The sequence below is a fragment of the Ailuropoda melanoleuca genome, chromosome 8 (genome assembly GCF_002007445.2).
Source record: "Ailuropoda melanoleuca isolate Jingjing chromosome 8, ASM200744v2, whole genome shotgun sequence".
NCBI lineage: Eukaryota > Metazoa > Chordata > Mammalia > Carnivora > Ursidae > Ailuropoda > Ailuropoda melanoleuca.
The window spans coordinates 64556713-64573037 of NC_048225.1; the positions used below are offsets into that span (position 1 = coordinate 64556713).

At 48.3% G+C, this 16325-nt stretch overlaps 1 protein-coding gene across 1 annotated transcript; it reads right to left on the reverse strand.

Moving 5' to 3' along the window:
* Window positions 1–478: 478 nt before the first annotated feature.
* Window positions 479–12539, reverse strand: SDE2 (SDE2 telomere maintenance homolog). Its single transcript, XM_002926696.4, has 7 exons — window positions 12351–12539; window positions 7115–7232; window positions 5185–5296; window positions 4702–4871; window positions 3660–3774; window positions 1349–1862; window positions 479–883 (listed from the first exon to the last, which is right to left on the reverse strand). The coding sequence occupies exons 1-7, from the start codon at window positions 12468–12470 to the stop codon at window positions 662–664; spliced, it is 1371 nt and encodes a 456-aa protein (XP_002926742.1). The 5' UTR covers window positions 12471–12539; the 3' UTR covers window positions 479–661.
* Between the last annotated feature and the right edge of the window lie 3786 nt (window positions 12540–16325).

Consider the following 16325-nt stretch of genomic DNA (forward strand, 5'->3'; position numbering starts at 1 on the left):
GCAGAAATCAGTGAAACCGAAAAAGGTGAGAAAAGTTAACAAAGCCAAAAGCTGGTTCTTTGAAAATCAGATCAACAAAACTCACAAAGTCCCCGCGAGACTGATCAGGGAAAGGGGCAGACAGAAACCACCGGTCCCGGGACGAGAAAGCAGTAACCACCGCAGCTCCTACAGATGTGAAAAGAACGAGGAGGACTCCCATGAGTAATACGGGTTCTGTATGCTGCACGGATTACATACTGTGTTCTTACGGTGACGCTAAGGAAATCGTTATTGAAATCACGAGAGAAAATATGCTGACAGTATGGCACTGTTATTGATTGAAAAAAAAATCCTCATGTAAGTGGACCTGTGCTTTTCTGACCTGTGATGTTCAAGGGTCAACTGTGTAACTAAATGACACAAGATAAAACCAAAATCTGAATAGCTCTGTATTTATTAAACTAAATCTGTTATTAAAAATCATCCCACGAAGAACACTGCAGGCCCAGATGATTTCACACATTAATTTTATACATACAGTAACGAAAAAAGAGGATGGTCAGAATTAGGTCATTAAAAAGTCAGCTTTAATATCAACAGGAATAATGGCCAGGAGTCAACATTATTCAGGTTACAAACGCCAGACTATGAAGAAATAGGAAACCAGCTCCGATGAAATTCATTTCTTCTTCCCCTTCAAAGGTTTGGCGAATAGAGCCGGGTCGATCTGGTCCCTTGCCAGGCCCCTGATGGAGAAGAGCCTGGCTGCACGCTCCTGCAGGGTGCCCCCACATTTCAGTCCCAGGGCCATGAGTTCACACTTGAGCCTGTCCAAACCCAGTGCCTCCAGCTCTGCCGTGGAGCTGAAGGCCAGCAAATCCAGAGCTTGCTGACCAGTATCCTAAGGGGGGAAAAAGGGAAAATATTCAAAACAGACTCCTCCCAGTCATGAGGGGCACCTGGGGCTGCCTCTGGCTCAGGTCATCATCCCAGAGTCCTGGGATTGAGCCCATGTTGGGTTCCCCGCTCAGCGGTAAGTCATAGCCGCTAAGCGCTCATACGGGCCATCCACTCCAATTCAGATATTAAAATGTGATCAACGTGTGGCTTAGAGCTGATAAAATAGGGAACCAGGGATGCCACCTAGTGGCAAAATGATACACATTCCAGAGTTTAAAAGAAAAAAACCAAAGGACTTTTTGGGGCGCAGAGGCAAGCTTCACCCTCATCTGTACTTCTGGTTATGAAACAAACCTTCCCACTTAGCAGCCGAGGGGGAAAAGCATGTTTTCATGTTACGGAATTACTGAGGAACTGTGGCCATGAAGCTGCCCTGGCTCCGGACGTGGACCCCCAAACTACTTACCGTATTTCCTGACTGGCTTCCCTCCAGTCTGGCAGCGGGCTCGCTTGCCCCTGCCTCTCCAGGCGCAGCCTCGGCAGCTCTGTCCCCATCGGCCACCTCCTCCGCCTCTGGCTCTGTCTCCGGGGTCCGTCCAGCCCCTGCCGTCTCCTCTCCTGCGGGCTCTTCGCCCTCTGCCCCACGCCCCTCCTCCCGGCTCTTCTCGGGTTCTGTGGCCATTGTCCTGTTCACAAGCCCCTCAGCAGAGATCTGTCCCGATTCAGCACACACATCTGCGGAGACCGCACACCCAGAGGCCGTCCCTGGGGCCGGCAGTGGCTCTGGGGAGCAAGAGGCTGTGCTGGCCACGCCCAGCCCCGGACAGCAGTGGGGAGACCCAGCTGCTGACTCCGCGCCACCGAGGCCGCTGTCTGCAGCATGTGAGCTCGTGCCTGAAGTACTAGGAGCTTCTTCCCGGTCATCATCTGAGGTCTCCGAGCTGGACTCCTCCGCTGTCTCCAGCCCTTCCATGCCCAACCTGCCGCGAGCAACAGAAAGGTACAGCTTCTCTGCTGGACAGAGTTACGGTCTGTCCAGGAACAGACCGTCAGGGTCAAAGTATCTGCTTGCGTGAGATGGACAGTAGCTAAGTTTCAGAGAAAGATATTCAGAAGTATAAACAGAGGGGAAAAAATTCAGTGAGCCTGGAATCAACCATCCCAAAGATCCAAGAGGGAATCCTCTTTAAAGTTGTGAATCTCTTTTTTTTTTAAAGATGTTATTTATTTATTTGAGAAAGAGCACAAGCAGAGGGAGGAGCAGAGCAAGAGGGAGAAGCAGACTCCCCACTGAGCTGGGAGCCAATGCAGGGCTCGATCTCAGGACCCTGAGATCATGACCTGAGCCGAAGGCAAACGCTTAACCCACTGAGCCACCCCAGCGCCCCTAAATAGTTGTGAATCTCTTAAAACAAAATTCATTTTGCCTAAAGCTTTTGTTCCTATCTTGTACAAAACTCAACAGTGAGAAACGTAGATAAAATATCAAACAGTTAAAAGAAAATCCTTTATTCATAATTGCCCCAAACTGGAAACTACCCAAACTATCAACAGAACGGATAAACAGATGCAATAATACTTGGCAACAAAAAGGAATGAACCACTGATACATATGATATCAGCCGTGGATTTCAAAAGCATTGTGCTAAGTGAGAGACTCCAGACACAGAGGGCTGCACAACATCCTCGAAAAGACAGAACGGTCGGAACAAACACCACACCAGGCATCAGCGCTTGGCTGGGGTGGGGGCAGGGGAGCGGGAATTAACCACAAAGGGGCACATGGGGAATTTTTAGGGAAATGGAAATATTCTATATCTTGGTTACATGACTGTATTTCTCAAAACTCATAGATCTATTCAATGAAAAAGTATGAATTTTAGTGCACGTAAATTCCATCTCGACAAACCTGATTCAACCCCCCCAACCCCACACAATCCCACTACCTGTACTTTCAAGAACACTTAATTCCTGGGGCGCCTGGGTGGCTCAGTCAAACGTCTGCCTTCGGCTCACGTCATGATACCAGGGTCCTGGGATGGAGCCCTATGTCAGGCTTCCTGCTCTGCCCCAACCCCTGCTTGTGTTCTCTCTCTCTCTCAAATAAATAAATAAAATGCTAAAGAAAAAACAAACAAAGAACACTGAAGATTCTATGCTGGACTCACGTAGTTCCATGATCTTTAATTAATAATTATCTTTCTACCCCCAAAGCAGAGGCCAGCAAGGAAGCAAGATGCATCTGGACGTCATTTTCTAGAACTTGGCCCAAGGGAACTGAGCTAGTGACCTGAAGACCCATGGGAAGGGCAGGAGCACCACCAGCAGGATGGACAAGAGAAGGCGCCATTGTGCTTTTCAGCTGCATGTGGAAAAGTGGTCAAAGCGAGCTCTGGCGGTGGCCACAGACCTCAGTAACGACTGTGAAAAACCACAGAGAAAACAGAACAATCTGGAAAGTACAGCCATGGCTTCCACACAGAATTTCTGAAAGTTAACTCTTTCAACACCAAATAGTAATTCAAGTATAAAGTGATTCTTACGTGATCTTTCACTAAGGAAAAACCGTCCTTTAGCTTCCATTCCCAGCACGCAAGGCAGAAACCACAAGGAGTGTGCACGGTGTGACAGCCGTGGACACCTGAGAACTGGAAGACTCTGGAAATTTCCAAGCTCCCATCAAACCTAACTTTAAAAAGCGTTTACGCCAGATAGGCAAGAGGAAATGCTGTCAGGCCGCACAGATCTCTTTGGGATGAAAATGAAGTGTAACTTACCAAAAGCACTTCCTTTTCCCCGCACGGGCTCCTCCGTCTGTTTCTGATTGGTTGGGTCTTTTCCGACTCTCACCGATTTCAGCGGAAACCATCTTGCTGGAGGCAGCCTGCATACCTAACCGGAAATGTTCCCAACTCAGTTATGCCATCAGAAGTGAGTATAACTGAAGACATTATAAACAGTACGGACGACAAAAGCTGCCATGTTGCAATCTAAAGCTTGAGTTTTAAATTTCTTAACATACCAAACTTTAATACGGCTAAACTGAGATTCGACTCAAGCTCACACAGGTTTAAAGCACCGTGCATTCTGGCTCTGGAACCGGGTTCTGAAAACACTGTAGCTCTGAGACGGACAGGTGCGTCCCCGGCCTCCCCGGACCTGATGGTCCATCCCCATACCTGCTGCTTGTACAGCATTCCATCACAACCTTCTGACTGAAAAGATTCCTTCCTACTCAACAGAACCCACGAGGGCCCTAACATAATGCTTTGGATCCTAAAAAAAAGTTAATCATTCTCACTAAAAACCATTAAAAAACAGACCTAAAACTAGAAGCAAGGATGTTGAGGTCTAAAGACTTCCTGAGGACTTGGCATACCCCACCAAGCACAAGTGTTCTTACCTGGGGCCCATGGGCCCCCGGAATTCAGAAGTCAAGTACATCACATATCGTGGGTGCGCTCTTTTTTTCTAGGGTTTAAGGCTTACTGTTTATTCCTATTATTACTTTGAAAGATTTCACTTATTTTAGAGAGCACACCTGTGCACAGGGGGCGGAGCACAGGGAGAGGGACAAGCAGACTCCCCACTGAGCACGGGGCCCAATCTGACGACACTGAGATCATGACCTGAGCCAAAATCAAGAGTTGGATGCTTAACCAACTGAGCCCCCCCAGGCACCCCCATTCTGTTTCTTATCGAGGGGAGAGGTTCCATGGCTTTTATCTGATTCTCAGTCTGTAACCCACAAGGACTCCAGGACTGCCCTCTGTGCGCAGCGGGGACGGCGTGGCTTCAGTTAGGGGCCCTCCTTCTCACCTTTGAGGACGGAGTCCTCCAGGCGCTCGGCCATCTCATGGCACTGCTGCTGATACGCGGGGCTGGTGAAGCAGTGCCTGGGCTCGGTGAGTTTCCGCTGCAGCCGCTCCAGGCGCTTCTGCTCCTTCTCGGCCTCCCGCTCAGCCTGCTGTCTCACCCACTCAGCCATCCTGGGACAGGGGAGAGAGACGGGGCTGACCGGACGCATCCCACACACTCTTGTTTCTACGTGAAAAGTCTCCCACCCCCGGACGAATCCACACTGTCCTGTGCCTGCCCCGGCCTTACCACTAGCACACTGTGAGGGACCCCCTAAAACCCCACGGGAATTATTCAACTACGGAAAGGGCTAAGGCCGGTAACAATGAGTGACCACACTAATCCCTGAAGGCTACCGTTCGATACGCATGGCACGTGGACAACCACAACTGGCAGGAACGTGCGTTGCTGTCTTCAAAGAAGTTAACACAGCGGGCAGCTTACGCTTTCTCATGGTTGACATCTCGTAGCCTCCTCCCGCTGAGGTCCCGGCAAGCTTCTCGGTTGGTTGTCTTCTCAATCTGGGCACCAAGCGCTCGGAGCATAGATCCAAACCCTGGGCAAGTATATTTGGAGAACGCAGGTTTAAAGAAGGGTTCAAGGACGGACAAACACCAAATTTGTGAAAATGCTAGTATATCACGAGATTTAAAATGATCTCTTTGGGGCACCTGGGTGGCTCAGTCGGTTAAGCATCCAACTCTTAGTTTCGGCTCAGGGTCGTGAGATCACGCCCGCATCGGGCTCCACGCTCAGTGAGGAGTCTGCTAAAGCTTCTCTCTCTTTCTCCCTCTGCCCTTGCTCATGCTCGCACTCTCTCTCTCTAAACGAAATAAATAAAACTTTTTTTTTTTTTAAAGATTTTGTTTACTAGATAGAAAACGACCACAAGTAGGGGGAGCAGCAGGCAGAGGGAGAGGGAGAAGTAGGCTCCTTGCTGACCAGGGAGCCCGAAATGGGGCTCAATCCCAGGACCCTGGGACCATGACCTGAGCCAAAGACAGGCACTTAACAACTAAGCCACCCAGGTGCCCCAATAAATAAATCTTGAACAAAACAAACAAACAAAAAAGATCTTTTTTTTTTTTTAAGAAAGAATATTAAGATTCTGCCCAGGCATCAAAGGTAAAAATATGGATAAACCTGATTCAACCTCGTGCCTTTTGCCCTTCCTCTTATATTTCTGAAATACCGTATCTGCACCATTTGGATATTTTTTTTTAAGATTTATTTGAGAGAGAAAGTGCAAGTGAAAGAGAGCAGGAATGGGAAGGGGCAGAGGGAGAGGGAAGAACAGACTCCCAGCTGGGCAGGGAGCTCAGTGTGAGGTTCAATCCCAGGACCCTGGGATCATGACCTGAGCCAAAGGCAGATGCTTATTCGACTGAGCCACCCAGGCAACCCCCACACTGGGATATTTTAGAGGGCTTTACCCAGTGCCACAGATCCCAAGGTTCCCAGATCAATAACTTAAAAATTTTTATGGTGAGACTTCGCAGTGAGTTTCAAAGGAAACGCAATTGTAAGTTGTCCCTGGCTGATACAATAAGCTTCATTCTTAGCGATACGATTTCAAACAGCAGGATGATTATAATGTGAGATGCCAGTGCGCTCCCTGACAACCAAACCAAATCACTGCGGATGTTAAGAAAGCTTCAGGACAACATGTTAGCACATCAGGAAAAATATCCAGAACTGCCCATAATCCGTTCCTGCTCTTTTAGTTTCTCTTCTCTACTCTTAGATGTGTTCGTACAAAAATGACCTGAATCTACCCCAATCTGTAAACGGCTACATTCCACAGGCTGACTTTAGTCCTCCCTTGGAACTTCAATGACCAGACAAAATCTTGCTAAAAAGCAGAAGGAGATTTAACTGGTTTTTTTTTTTAAGATTTTATTTATTTATTTGAGAGACAGCCAGCCAGCAAGAGAGGGAACACAAGCAGGGGGAGTGAAAGAGGAAGAAGCAGGCTCCCAGCAGAGGAGCCTGATGCAGGGCTCGATTCCAGGACTCTGGGCTCACTCCCTGAGCCGAAGGCAGACGCTCAACGACTGAGCCACCCAGGCGCCCCAGATTTAACTGTTTTAACACTCTTTCTTCAGAAAACTGGACACACTCACGATTGTCTCTCTTCATCCAATCTCCCAAAGGTTTGGAATCTAATTGCCTAAGAGCTACCCTGCTGGCGAGGGTAGAAATTATAATCAGACAATATATTCCTCAAAAATAATAAAAGAGAAACTATACTCAAGACTAGGAAAGTGAATAAAGGAGTTCATATGGCAGAACAAGACCAGCACATCCCAGAGGCCTGCCCAGGGCTAGAGACTGCAGCTGAGACACAAAGCAGCAGCCACCATGCATGTCCTACCTCCTTTTCCTCCACAGAGCCTGGGTTCCAGACTATACACGGCGCCGAGCCGCACTCCGTCACTGACGTCCACAAGGCATCCATTGCACTTCACAAAGAAGCATTCCACTGGAACATCCTAGAGACAAGTTTGGGGTTTTTCAATGAGACAACACAAGTTTCCTGTAGGAAGGGGCCCAGCCCATTATGTTTTCATTAAGCAGATAATGTGTGTTCCATCAGTATTTGTTGACCTGAAAATCCAAAGAAAAAGTCACTTCCTAGGATTTATTCGGGGTATGACTGTTTCCTAACGCCTTGTCATGATACGCACAAGACCTTTTTGTCTTTTGAGTGAAAATAAGAACCGCTCTCTTCTTCTCTGATAGGAAATCAGAGTCAAGGTGGAAAATTATACGGGGCTCAGACCCAGTAATTCTGCCAGGCCCTTTTTCTCTTCACTTTTTTTTTAAACTGGTAATATCAAGTTGCACGAGTTTAAAAGTCACAATACATGCTCTGAAAAGTGTAGATAAGGACACGCAGGGGGAGGGAAGGAGGAGACAGTATGGTTTGCCCACACCTACATCAGCTGTAGCAGGTGGAGGGCCAGCTGGTCTTTTCTGCCCATGTCCCTGAGTTACAGCAGAAGCCCTAGTACCCCCACACCCACTCTGTAGATTGCAAACTTTCTCAGAGCAAGTGATGAAGAGAACATATAAAAGGAGACCCACAAACCAACAGAAAGGAAAAACACACAACTGGTATCTTCCCAAAGTGGACACAATGAATGTTCGTTCCGGACCACATCCCACGGCCATTTCAACGGGACCCGTCTGTTCATTCAACAAATAGTAATCAAGTCCCTACTATTTGCCAGGTACTTTCAAGTGCTGGGATACTGTAGTGAATAATACAATGAATACAGACCCTGCCTCAAGGGAGCTTACGTTCTAGTGGGGAAAGACAGAGAACGAACAAACGAATGCTATCTGATGGCCACTGGTGATAAGCAGGCTGAAGGGGACAGCGTGTGCAGATGGCTGTGCTGATCATCTACCTAACATACACAGTTAGTAAGAAAAGCCTCTCTGATCAAGTGTCACTTTAGCAGAGAATGAAAGGAAGGGAGAGAACAAGCCACCTGGCTATCTGGGAGAACAGCATTCCAGAGCCAAAGGTGGGGAGCAGGAATATGTCCAGAGTATTCGTGGAACAGCAACACAGACAATGTAGCTAGAAGACGTCTGCCAAAGGGGAATGAGGAGGCCTTAAAAGCCCCTGTAAGAACTTTGGGTTTCACTCTGAATAAAGCCACTGCAGGGTTTGGAACAGATTGAGAGCAGAGTTATATTCTTAAAGGATCACTCTAGCTGTTAAACTGGAAATAAAGACTACAGAAAAAGAGACATCAGCTATTGTGACAACCCAGGTGAGCAATGAAGGCCATCTGTCTCGGGGGTAGTGGCAGAAGAGGATGAGAAACGGGGGGGGTGTCCCCCTAAGGCTCTGGAGACAGGCAGTGAGAGCCACAGAGCAACGAGAGAGGAGTCCAAACATTTGGTGTGACTAACAGGAAACAGAGTTGCCATTTGTTAAGAGTGAGAACCATGTTTGGGGAAGAGTACCAGTCTCATTTTGGATGTGTTTGTTTGAGAGACCTAATAAGACCTCTTTGGAGATGCTGAGGAACCTGGTGGGGACACACGTCCGCAGTCTGGGGACAAGGTCTGACCTGGAGATTTCCATATGGAAGACGTCAGCACGCCTAGAGAATGGAAGAAGTGCCCTGCATGAGGGAGGAGGCACAGGAACAAAGATCAGAAGACCCAGTCACAGCCACTCCAAGGTTTAGCGATCAGAGAGACGAGAGGCAGCAGCAAGAGGAACTGGAAGGGAGGCTAGTAAGGTGGATGTGCAGACAAGTGAGCAAAGTGTGCCAAGGAGTGAACGTTGGAGCGTGCCCACAGATGCCAACAGGCCAAGAGAGAGGAGGACTGGAAACCGATCATCGGGTATGGCACGCATGACAGGAGCTGGTCTGCGGCAACAAAAGCCTGACTGGAGGACGTTCTAAAGGAGAAGTTTTCTGTTCAAGGATATTTTCTACAAAGAAAACTAGAGAAAAGGAGGTGACAGCTGATAGGGATGGGGCTCAAGTTTGAGCACTGGTCAGAATGATCCAGGAAAACGGGAAGACACTGGGAAATGCAGCGGAGAGAGAACCAATGCCAAATAAGGTAAGAGGAGAGAGGGTATGGCGCCAAGTGGAAGCTAATTCCAACTCACCCGTAAAATAATGACCGTTCATCCACAGTAACGGAAAAAGAGACGGCAGAATGTACAGCAATAAGGTAGGGGCACTGCTGTGAGGATGAGAAAGGTCTCTCCTGAATGCCCGTGCTTTCTCACTGAATCCAAAGCATGGGCCTCGAGATGGGAGAAGTACTAGAGATTTAAAGAGAGAAGAGGTCAGAGAGTCGTGTAGGAGAGTAAGAACGATGAACTCGGCACTGCTTCCCAAGCCTTTTCACACATGGTGTAGAGAGAACACATCCAGGCGACACGGGGAAATGAGCAAAGCTGCTGAGGCACCCCCAGATTCTGCCCCGCTGCCCAAGAGCTGCAGGGATCAGGATCTCCGCAGTCCTCCAACCCAGTGGAGGCCTACTCTGGCCTGGGGATATACAGCACAAGTGCCACGCGTCACGAGTGTCAGTGTTCGTGAACTTACAGTCAGACTGATTTGTGTGATTAGTTTCCCCGCCACCGTCACTGCCCAGATGGCAGGCAGAAGAGGTGGATTTAAGTTGACCGGACTTTTCCCAGGCAAACATGCTAGCAGGAGAGAGAGAAGCAAAGGAGCTCAGGTTAGATGCAGTGATGTAATTAACAAGAAGGACCATTCTTATCTGTAAAATATTGTCCACTTTTAAGAGTTGTACAGATTAAATGAAGTATGTAATATACCTCATCTTTGTTTTATGTTTATGAATGAAAAGCTACTTTAGTTTCTCTTAATATTTTCTATGTCTAGTGGGTATATATTTCTAAAATTCTAAACAACTTTAAGAGACATTAATGTGAAGATAGAAAGATTATATACACTGTACTTCGTTTCCAAACAGAACTGCTTATTAAACAAGACAACTGAGCAACAAAATTGCATTTTCTACTTAAGAGTCTTATCAATAATCACTAGTAGGAAAAAAGGACAAAGGAAATTTAAAATCAATTTAAGGGTCTTTGACCACTTGCGTTTTACAAAGTACTTCAAACACAAAGTATTGTGCGTCTTAGCCCAATCAGCCTAAGGCCACCAGAAACAAACGTGTAGTTCACCAAAGTCAAATTTATTGACTCACTGCAAACAAGGTGGCAGGTGGGGGGGGGTACGGACTGTGCACAAGAGGAATCATAGGGCGTCTCATCACCAACAAAAAACAATTATTATAGGATTTGAGGCAAGGGTGGAGTTTAGATGAAATTTAAATGAAAGTGTTTGGAGGGGCTCAAAACAGACCGAGCTGTGTGTAAAAGGGGCAACATCAGGTCTAGACTGTGAAGTAAATTGGATCCAGACCCATTTCCTTGGAAACCACAAAGTTAAGATAAACATGGAATGTTTTGTTCAAAAACTCCTACTCTGAAGGTCTGCACCTGGCTGGAAATCAAGAGTGCGTTCTCTATATCAAAGTGACTTAGAGTCTCAAGGCAAGAGTGGGATGCTTCATTCTCACTGATAAAATTTCAAACGGCAAGTGTCTTGTAGTCTGTAATTTTCCAGATCAAGGTTTCTTAGTGAATCAGAAAGCAACAGATTTCCAAGGGAGTCATTATGACATTTTACAACTGTACCATGTCCTCAGGAGAAATACTGTTTCCTATCAACTCTGCAGCTCACTTAATCTGTGTCTGTTATCCTAGCCTGAAGAACAGCAGGAGAGATTGTTACTTTTTCGGTGGACATGAACACTGACCTCATCCTGTGTCAGAACAATTTTGTTTCAAAAAGCACAGATGTGAACTTGAGCTATTTTAATTTCTTCCAGTGTCTCATCAAATGCCCTTTTTAAAGTTTCTTGTTTCTGTTCACGTATGTTATGGTCCTATTTCTTGAGCACCTGAAAGAATCATCCATTCATATTTCTTCCTTCCTATTTAAAATTGTGTTTTCCAATACTTCTCATAATTAAGATCCTATTTTTTCTGGTCATTTTGGATCAACTGTCATGAGATATAAAAGTTATTTTCAGAAATATTAAAATCCATCTATTTTTTAAGGTATTTCCCCACACAGATGGTCAAAAACAGTTCTGACCGTTCTTAGGCTCGGCTGTAGTGTAGAAAGACAAATGGTGAGGCTGTAAAACCACATTATTTGCAAAAACACGTTGCTTTTTCACGGAACCAGTCCAAATAAACAAAGATTTGGTTTCGACTGCTGTGTTAACATGTGTTGAGCTTATAAATAACAGAAGAAACAGCCTAGGGAAACACGGATGAAGTGAGGTTATAAGAAAAACAGACTACTAGATCAAAGACCAAAATTAAAATTAGATTCGGGGAGACCACCAAATCCTTTAGATAACTGAACAGGTTTAATGTCTCACAGCTGGGAGAAACTCGCTTGCTTGATAATTCCGTTAACCACACATGTAACTTTAGAAGTCCGTGGACAAATGTGACCATCAGAGATCAGGGAAAACATCTAAAAGACCCCAAGAACCCACGCCCTCCACAGGACACGTGTGTGAGTGCTCGTCCCCGATCAGAGATCAGATGAACCCACTGCCCTCCCCAACCATCCTCCGGCCTCGGTCTGGGTATGAAAATACTCCTCTACTTGGAGCTAACAGGGCTGTGCAGTGGATAACATGCACATCATAGAAGCACAGGATGAATGCAACGGAAACGTAAGGAAATGCGCCCTAAAAGTCATCTGGACCAACTGCCTCATTTGGGCACGAAGAAGCAACGCCAAAGGTTTCTGTTCGTCCACACGGAGGGCGGAACTAAGCGCCTGTGAGCCGAGGGGTTGTTCTCCCTTCTGTAGGGACACAAAACCACCGCCACCCCAAAGCAAAAGCAAAGCAAGGCCTCAGCATCAGTCTGAAGCACTTTCAAACTGGGGTGCCCTCAGCCTCAAAAACTGAAAACCCCAAAGAACAGACGCGCCCCCGATCCACCCTCACCTCGCCCAATCCTGCCCCCAGTCCGCCTAGCTCCCCTCCCTTCCAGGAAGCGCGAACCTCACCCGATCTTGACAGTGTCGGTGGATCACATCTCGTACGGAGCACCGGGCCGAGGCACACCGCACCGCCTCGCACCCGAAGCCGGGGCCGCGAACCCACACCAGCGGTACAGCCTCCGCCATTTCGGCTACCTCCCGGCCCTCCAGGTCCCGGGGACAGAGCTCTACCACCCGCCCGGCGCGTCTTGATGGCGTCACGGGCCCCTCCGCGCCCCGCCCCCACATCGTCCGCTCGCCCCTCCCCTCCCGTGGGGCAAGTCACGTGATCAGGGCCTCCGCGCCGCGCCGCGCGGGCGGGGGAGGGGAACAGGAAGGGCCTGGAGGAGGCCGATAAGACGGTAGAGCGCGAGGGCGAGGCGTTGCTAGGAGACGTTGCTGGGGCGGGGCTCGGGGGACTATGTATAAAAGGCTGGCGCGGGGTCAGGTTTCGAGCGTTCTGGCCGCGAGCGATAAGGCGGATTCGAGGCGCCGCCCCGCAGGCTCCGGCCGTGTCCCTGCGGCTGCGTGGTTATTTTTGGGTCTCGGGGAGCCGGGGCCGGAGGAGGCGCGTTCCCTGGGGGCGCGAGGAGAGTCGCTGCAGTTCCGGAAGCGGTGGGAGCGGCCTCCTCGGCCCCGGAGGTCCCCCTTCGCCTTCCCAGGGGCCCGGGAGCGGTCGCGGGGGCTCCCCGGTGGCCAAGCGCTCTCCTCCTTGGTGTTTGCCGGCCGCGCGCAGTGCCTTCTTCCTTCCTCCTGCCGCCGTTTGCAGGACGCTTGCCCGCGAGTGGGTCCCGCGGGGGCGGGGGAGTGGGCCAGGGCCATCCACCGTGGTGCCGGCCCGCACCCCCCACGCTCGCAGTGAGGACACTCGGCCGAGGAAACTCCAAGGAGGCTCCGAAGTCACGTCACTGTGGCGGCAGGAGCACTACTGTAAAACCAAGGCCTGTGAAGTTAGGGATTCTGACTGTTGTCTTTGCTTCGCTCGCCCTGTAGGGAAACAGGGAAAGAAAAGGGCCTCGGTGGGGCTTCCAGTAGCGCAAGAAAAACTACACCAAATGCTGAAGCCGTCGTCCCTGGAGAGCAGCGCTGTGCAGAGTGGCTCTCGCGATGACCCCGGATGGAGTCCACGGGTGTCTCACCAAGTACAGAAAAGCAGTCCGGACCCTGGACAGCTCGAACCCCTCTATACGCTCCTTCTCCGTCTCCGCCCTCAGTGTCCCTGGACAAGAAACCTGAGCTCCAAGCCCAAGCCTCTTCGTTTATTCTTGATTTCTTCTTTCTTGGGATTAAAAAAAAAAAAAAAGGCTATTTCAAAGGTTTGGGGTCTTCCTCTCCTCCAGGTAACCAGACAAAAGGGCAGTTCAGCTGTACACAACGTTTTTGCCTCGGTGATTTGTACATGTAAGATTAATCAGTCCTTTTTAGTAAGGAAAGTCCACGTCATTTATTACTAGCATTATATCTCATCCTCCTGAAACCCCACGTCTGAAAGAAATCGTTCACTCTTTATCTCTCTGTTGCATTTAAATTCCTATTATTGAAAAAATTCTAAGTATTGGATAGGCATTGCCATTAAAATATGAAATAGCTATTGTTATTAACTATTGCCTTTTCAAAGATACATATTTACTGATTGATATTTAAGCTTCTTAAACCTTCACACTGAGCATATAGCACTATGATGTAACCGAGTAGAAGTCAAATAAATATTAACTGGATATCTGATGAATCACTAAGGTAGTAAGTCAAATTACTCCCAGTGCACGTCTGAAGAAATTTATTTTGCACTGGTGTAACACTTTCTATGTTAAGAATGCAGAATTCAACTTGGATTGGTGGTTTTAAAATTCATTTTAGTAGTCGGGAAACTGAGGACGGTAAAGTCAGGGCTATAGCCAAGAACAACACATCGGTAGAGAAAAATCTAGAAAGACAGCTGATGAGCAGGGTGGCTGAGAATCTACAGTGGTATCCAGTAGGCAACTGCCGTGTGGCCAGACTGGTCAGTGGTTATGGAAAAGTAGAGACAACTTCTGCCACCTTCCCCACTGCATATAATGGTAGGCAGGGAAGGGACAGGAAGACACATTAGGGTTGGGACCAGTAGGTGGTGAGTGGGTGGAGGCCAGTTCCTCTCTTAGCAAAATAGTGTAGCCGTGCTCTTGGGACGGTATTTGCTGTTCTTTCCAGTAAAGCCACACTTTGTTCCTGCCCATCTTCTCCGAAGGATTGACTCGAGCTCTACCTTTGCTTTCTGAGGACTGGTTCTGATGCCGGGAGGACACTTTGATCACATCCTGAGGTGCTGTGGAATAGTGGTTCACTGCCAGGAAATGACAGCTCCAGACAATGTTTGTGTGGCAACCCATGACAGGGGCTCGGTCGAGCCAGAATGTCTTACTGGTCCGCAAGAATGGGAAGCAGGCCTGTCCACTCCGGCAATTTTTATAAATGACAGCGAGGCTCCCAGACTGGTAAATTTGCAGACTCTATCCATGTGCGACAGGCAAGTCGTACTTTATGTGCTTTCAGCCATGTTCACGCTCAGGCCCGGACAGGAGGTTGTGAATGCCATCTTTAGGACAAAAGACAATGGTACAGCCCGGCTCCTCCCGTGCCACAAACGCAAAAGTGCTGTAAACTCCTAAATTGGCAAGGGTTGCCTTATAGATGGTTCCAGCCCCAGGAACAATGAGGTCAGCTCCTAGGATGGAAAAACAGCCTCTGGGTAAGGGCTGTGGAGTCGACGCTGGGGGGTGGATGGGGTAGGAGGTGGAGCCAGAAGCCAGGACCTAAGAGGTGTGGCTGCCAGAGAAGGCACAGCTCCACCCTCCTTCCTGCATTGGGCAGAAGGAAACAAGACACGTCAAGGGCGAGGTGGAGTGGAGAGGTGGCAGAACTGTGTGTTCAGCCCTGGTGCTGGGAAGGCGCGTGAGAGGGCGGAAGGGAAGAGTACAGTGGAGGTGCGGGGCGAGAGAAAGAGCTGGACCCACAGGCTGCTGCGTGCATTAGCCCACCTCTTTGTAAGTGTCAGCGAGAAGAAAGGACCTTCCTTCGGGGCGGACTCACATCAGTAAACGCTGTCCCTCCTGATTGGCCCGGGTAGCACCTTGTGTGTTTTATTGTTTACCTTGTGGGGTCGCCATCAAATAATGCTGTTACATTAAAAAATGTTCATTTCAGTCTTGCCATTCACTGCGAGAACTATAAAGCAAAACCAGCGGGGCCCCCGTCTTCCCTAAATGTGGTGTGTCGGCACCGGAACGTTTTCAACGTTGAAATTCAATTTCCCTCTTGTCAATAAAAATCCATAATTCTTTATGAATTCTGCTTGGCCGAGCCATTCAAAAGGGGATTTTCCTCCTGGAAAAGTCAGAGGTCTGTAAGAATATTTTTTAGTCATTTGACATTGGAGTATGTTCACTGTATTAGGGTTTTCTAGAGAAACAGAACCAATAGCGTGGACAGAGAGAGAGAGAGAGATACAGGCACACCTCGGAGATATGGTGGGCTCAGTTCCAGAACACCACAATAAAGCCAATATCGCAATAAAGCAAATCGAATGAATTTTTTTGTTTCCAGTGAATATAAAGGTTCTGTTTATGCTATTAGGTGTGCAATACCATCACGCCTAAAAAAATGCACACACCTTAATGAAAAAAATATTTTATTTTTTTGCACATACCCCAACCATCATCTGAGCTTTCAGCGAGTCGTCATCTTTTTGCTGTTGGAGGCTCTCGCCTCCATGCTGGTGGCTGCTGACTGGTCAGGGTGGTGCGCGCTGAAGGTTGGGGTGGCCGTGGCACTCTTAAAGTAAGACCACGGTGAAGTTTGCAGCATCAACGCACGTTTCCTTTCATGGAGAAATCCTGCGTAGCGTGCGATGCTGTTTGATAGCATGGGGCCCATGGGAGAACTTCTTCCAAAACCGGAATCAGTCCTCACAAACCCTGCTGCTGCCTTATCAGCTCAGTTTCTGGAATATTCTAAATCCTTCAT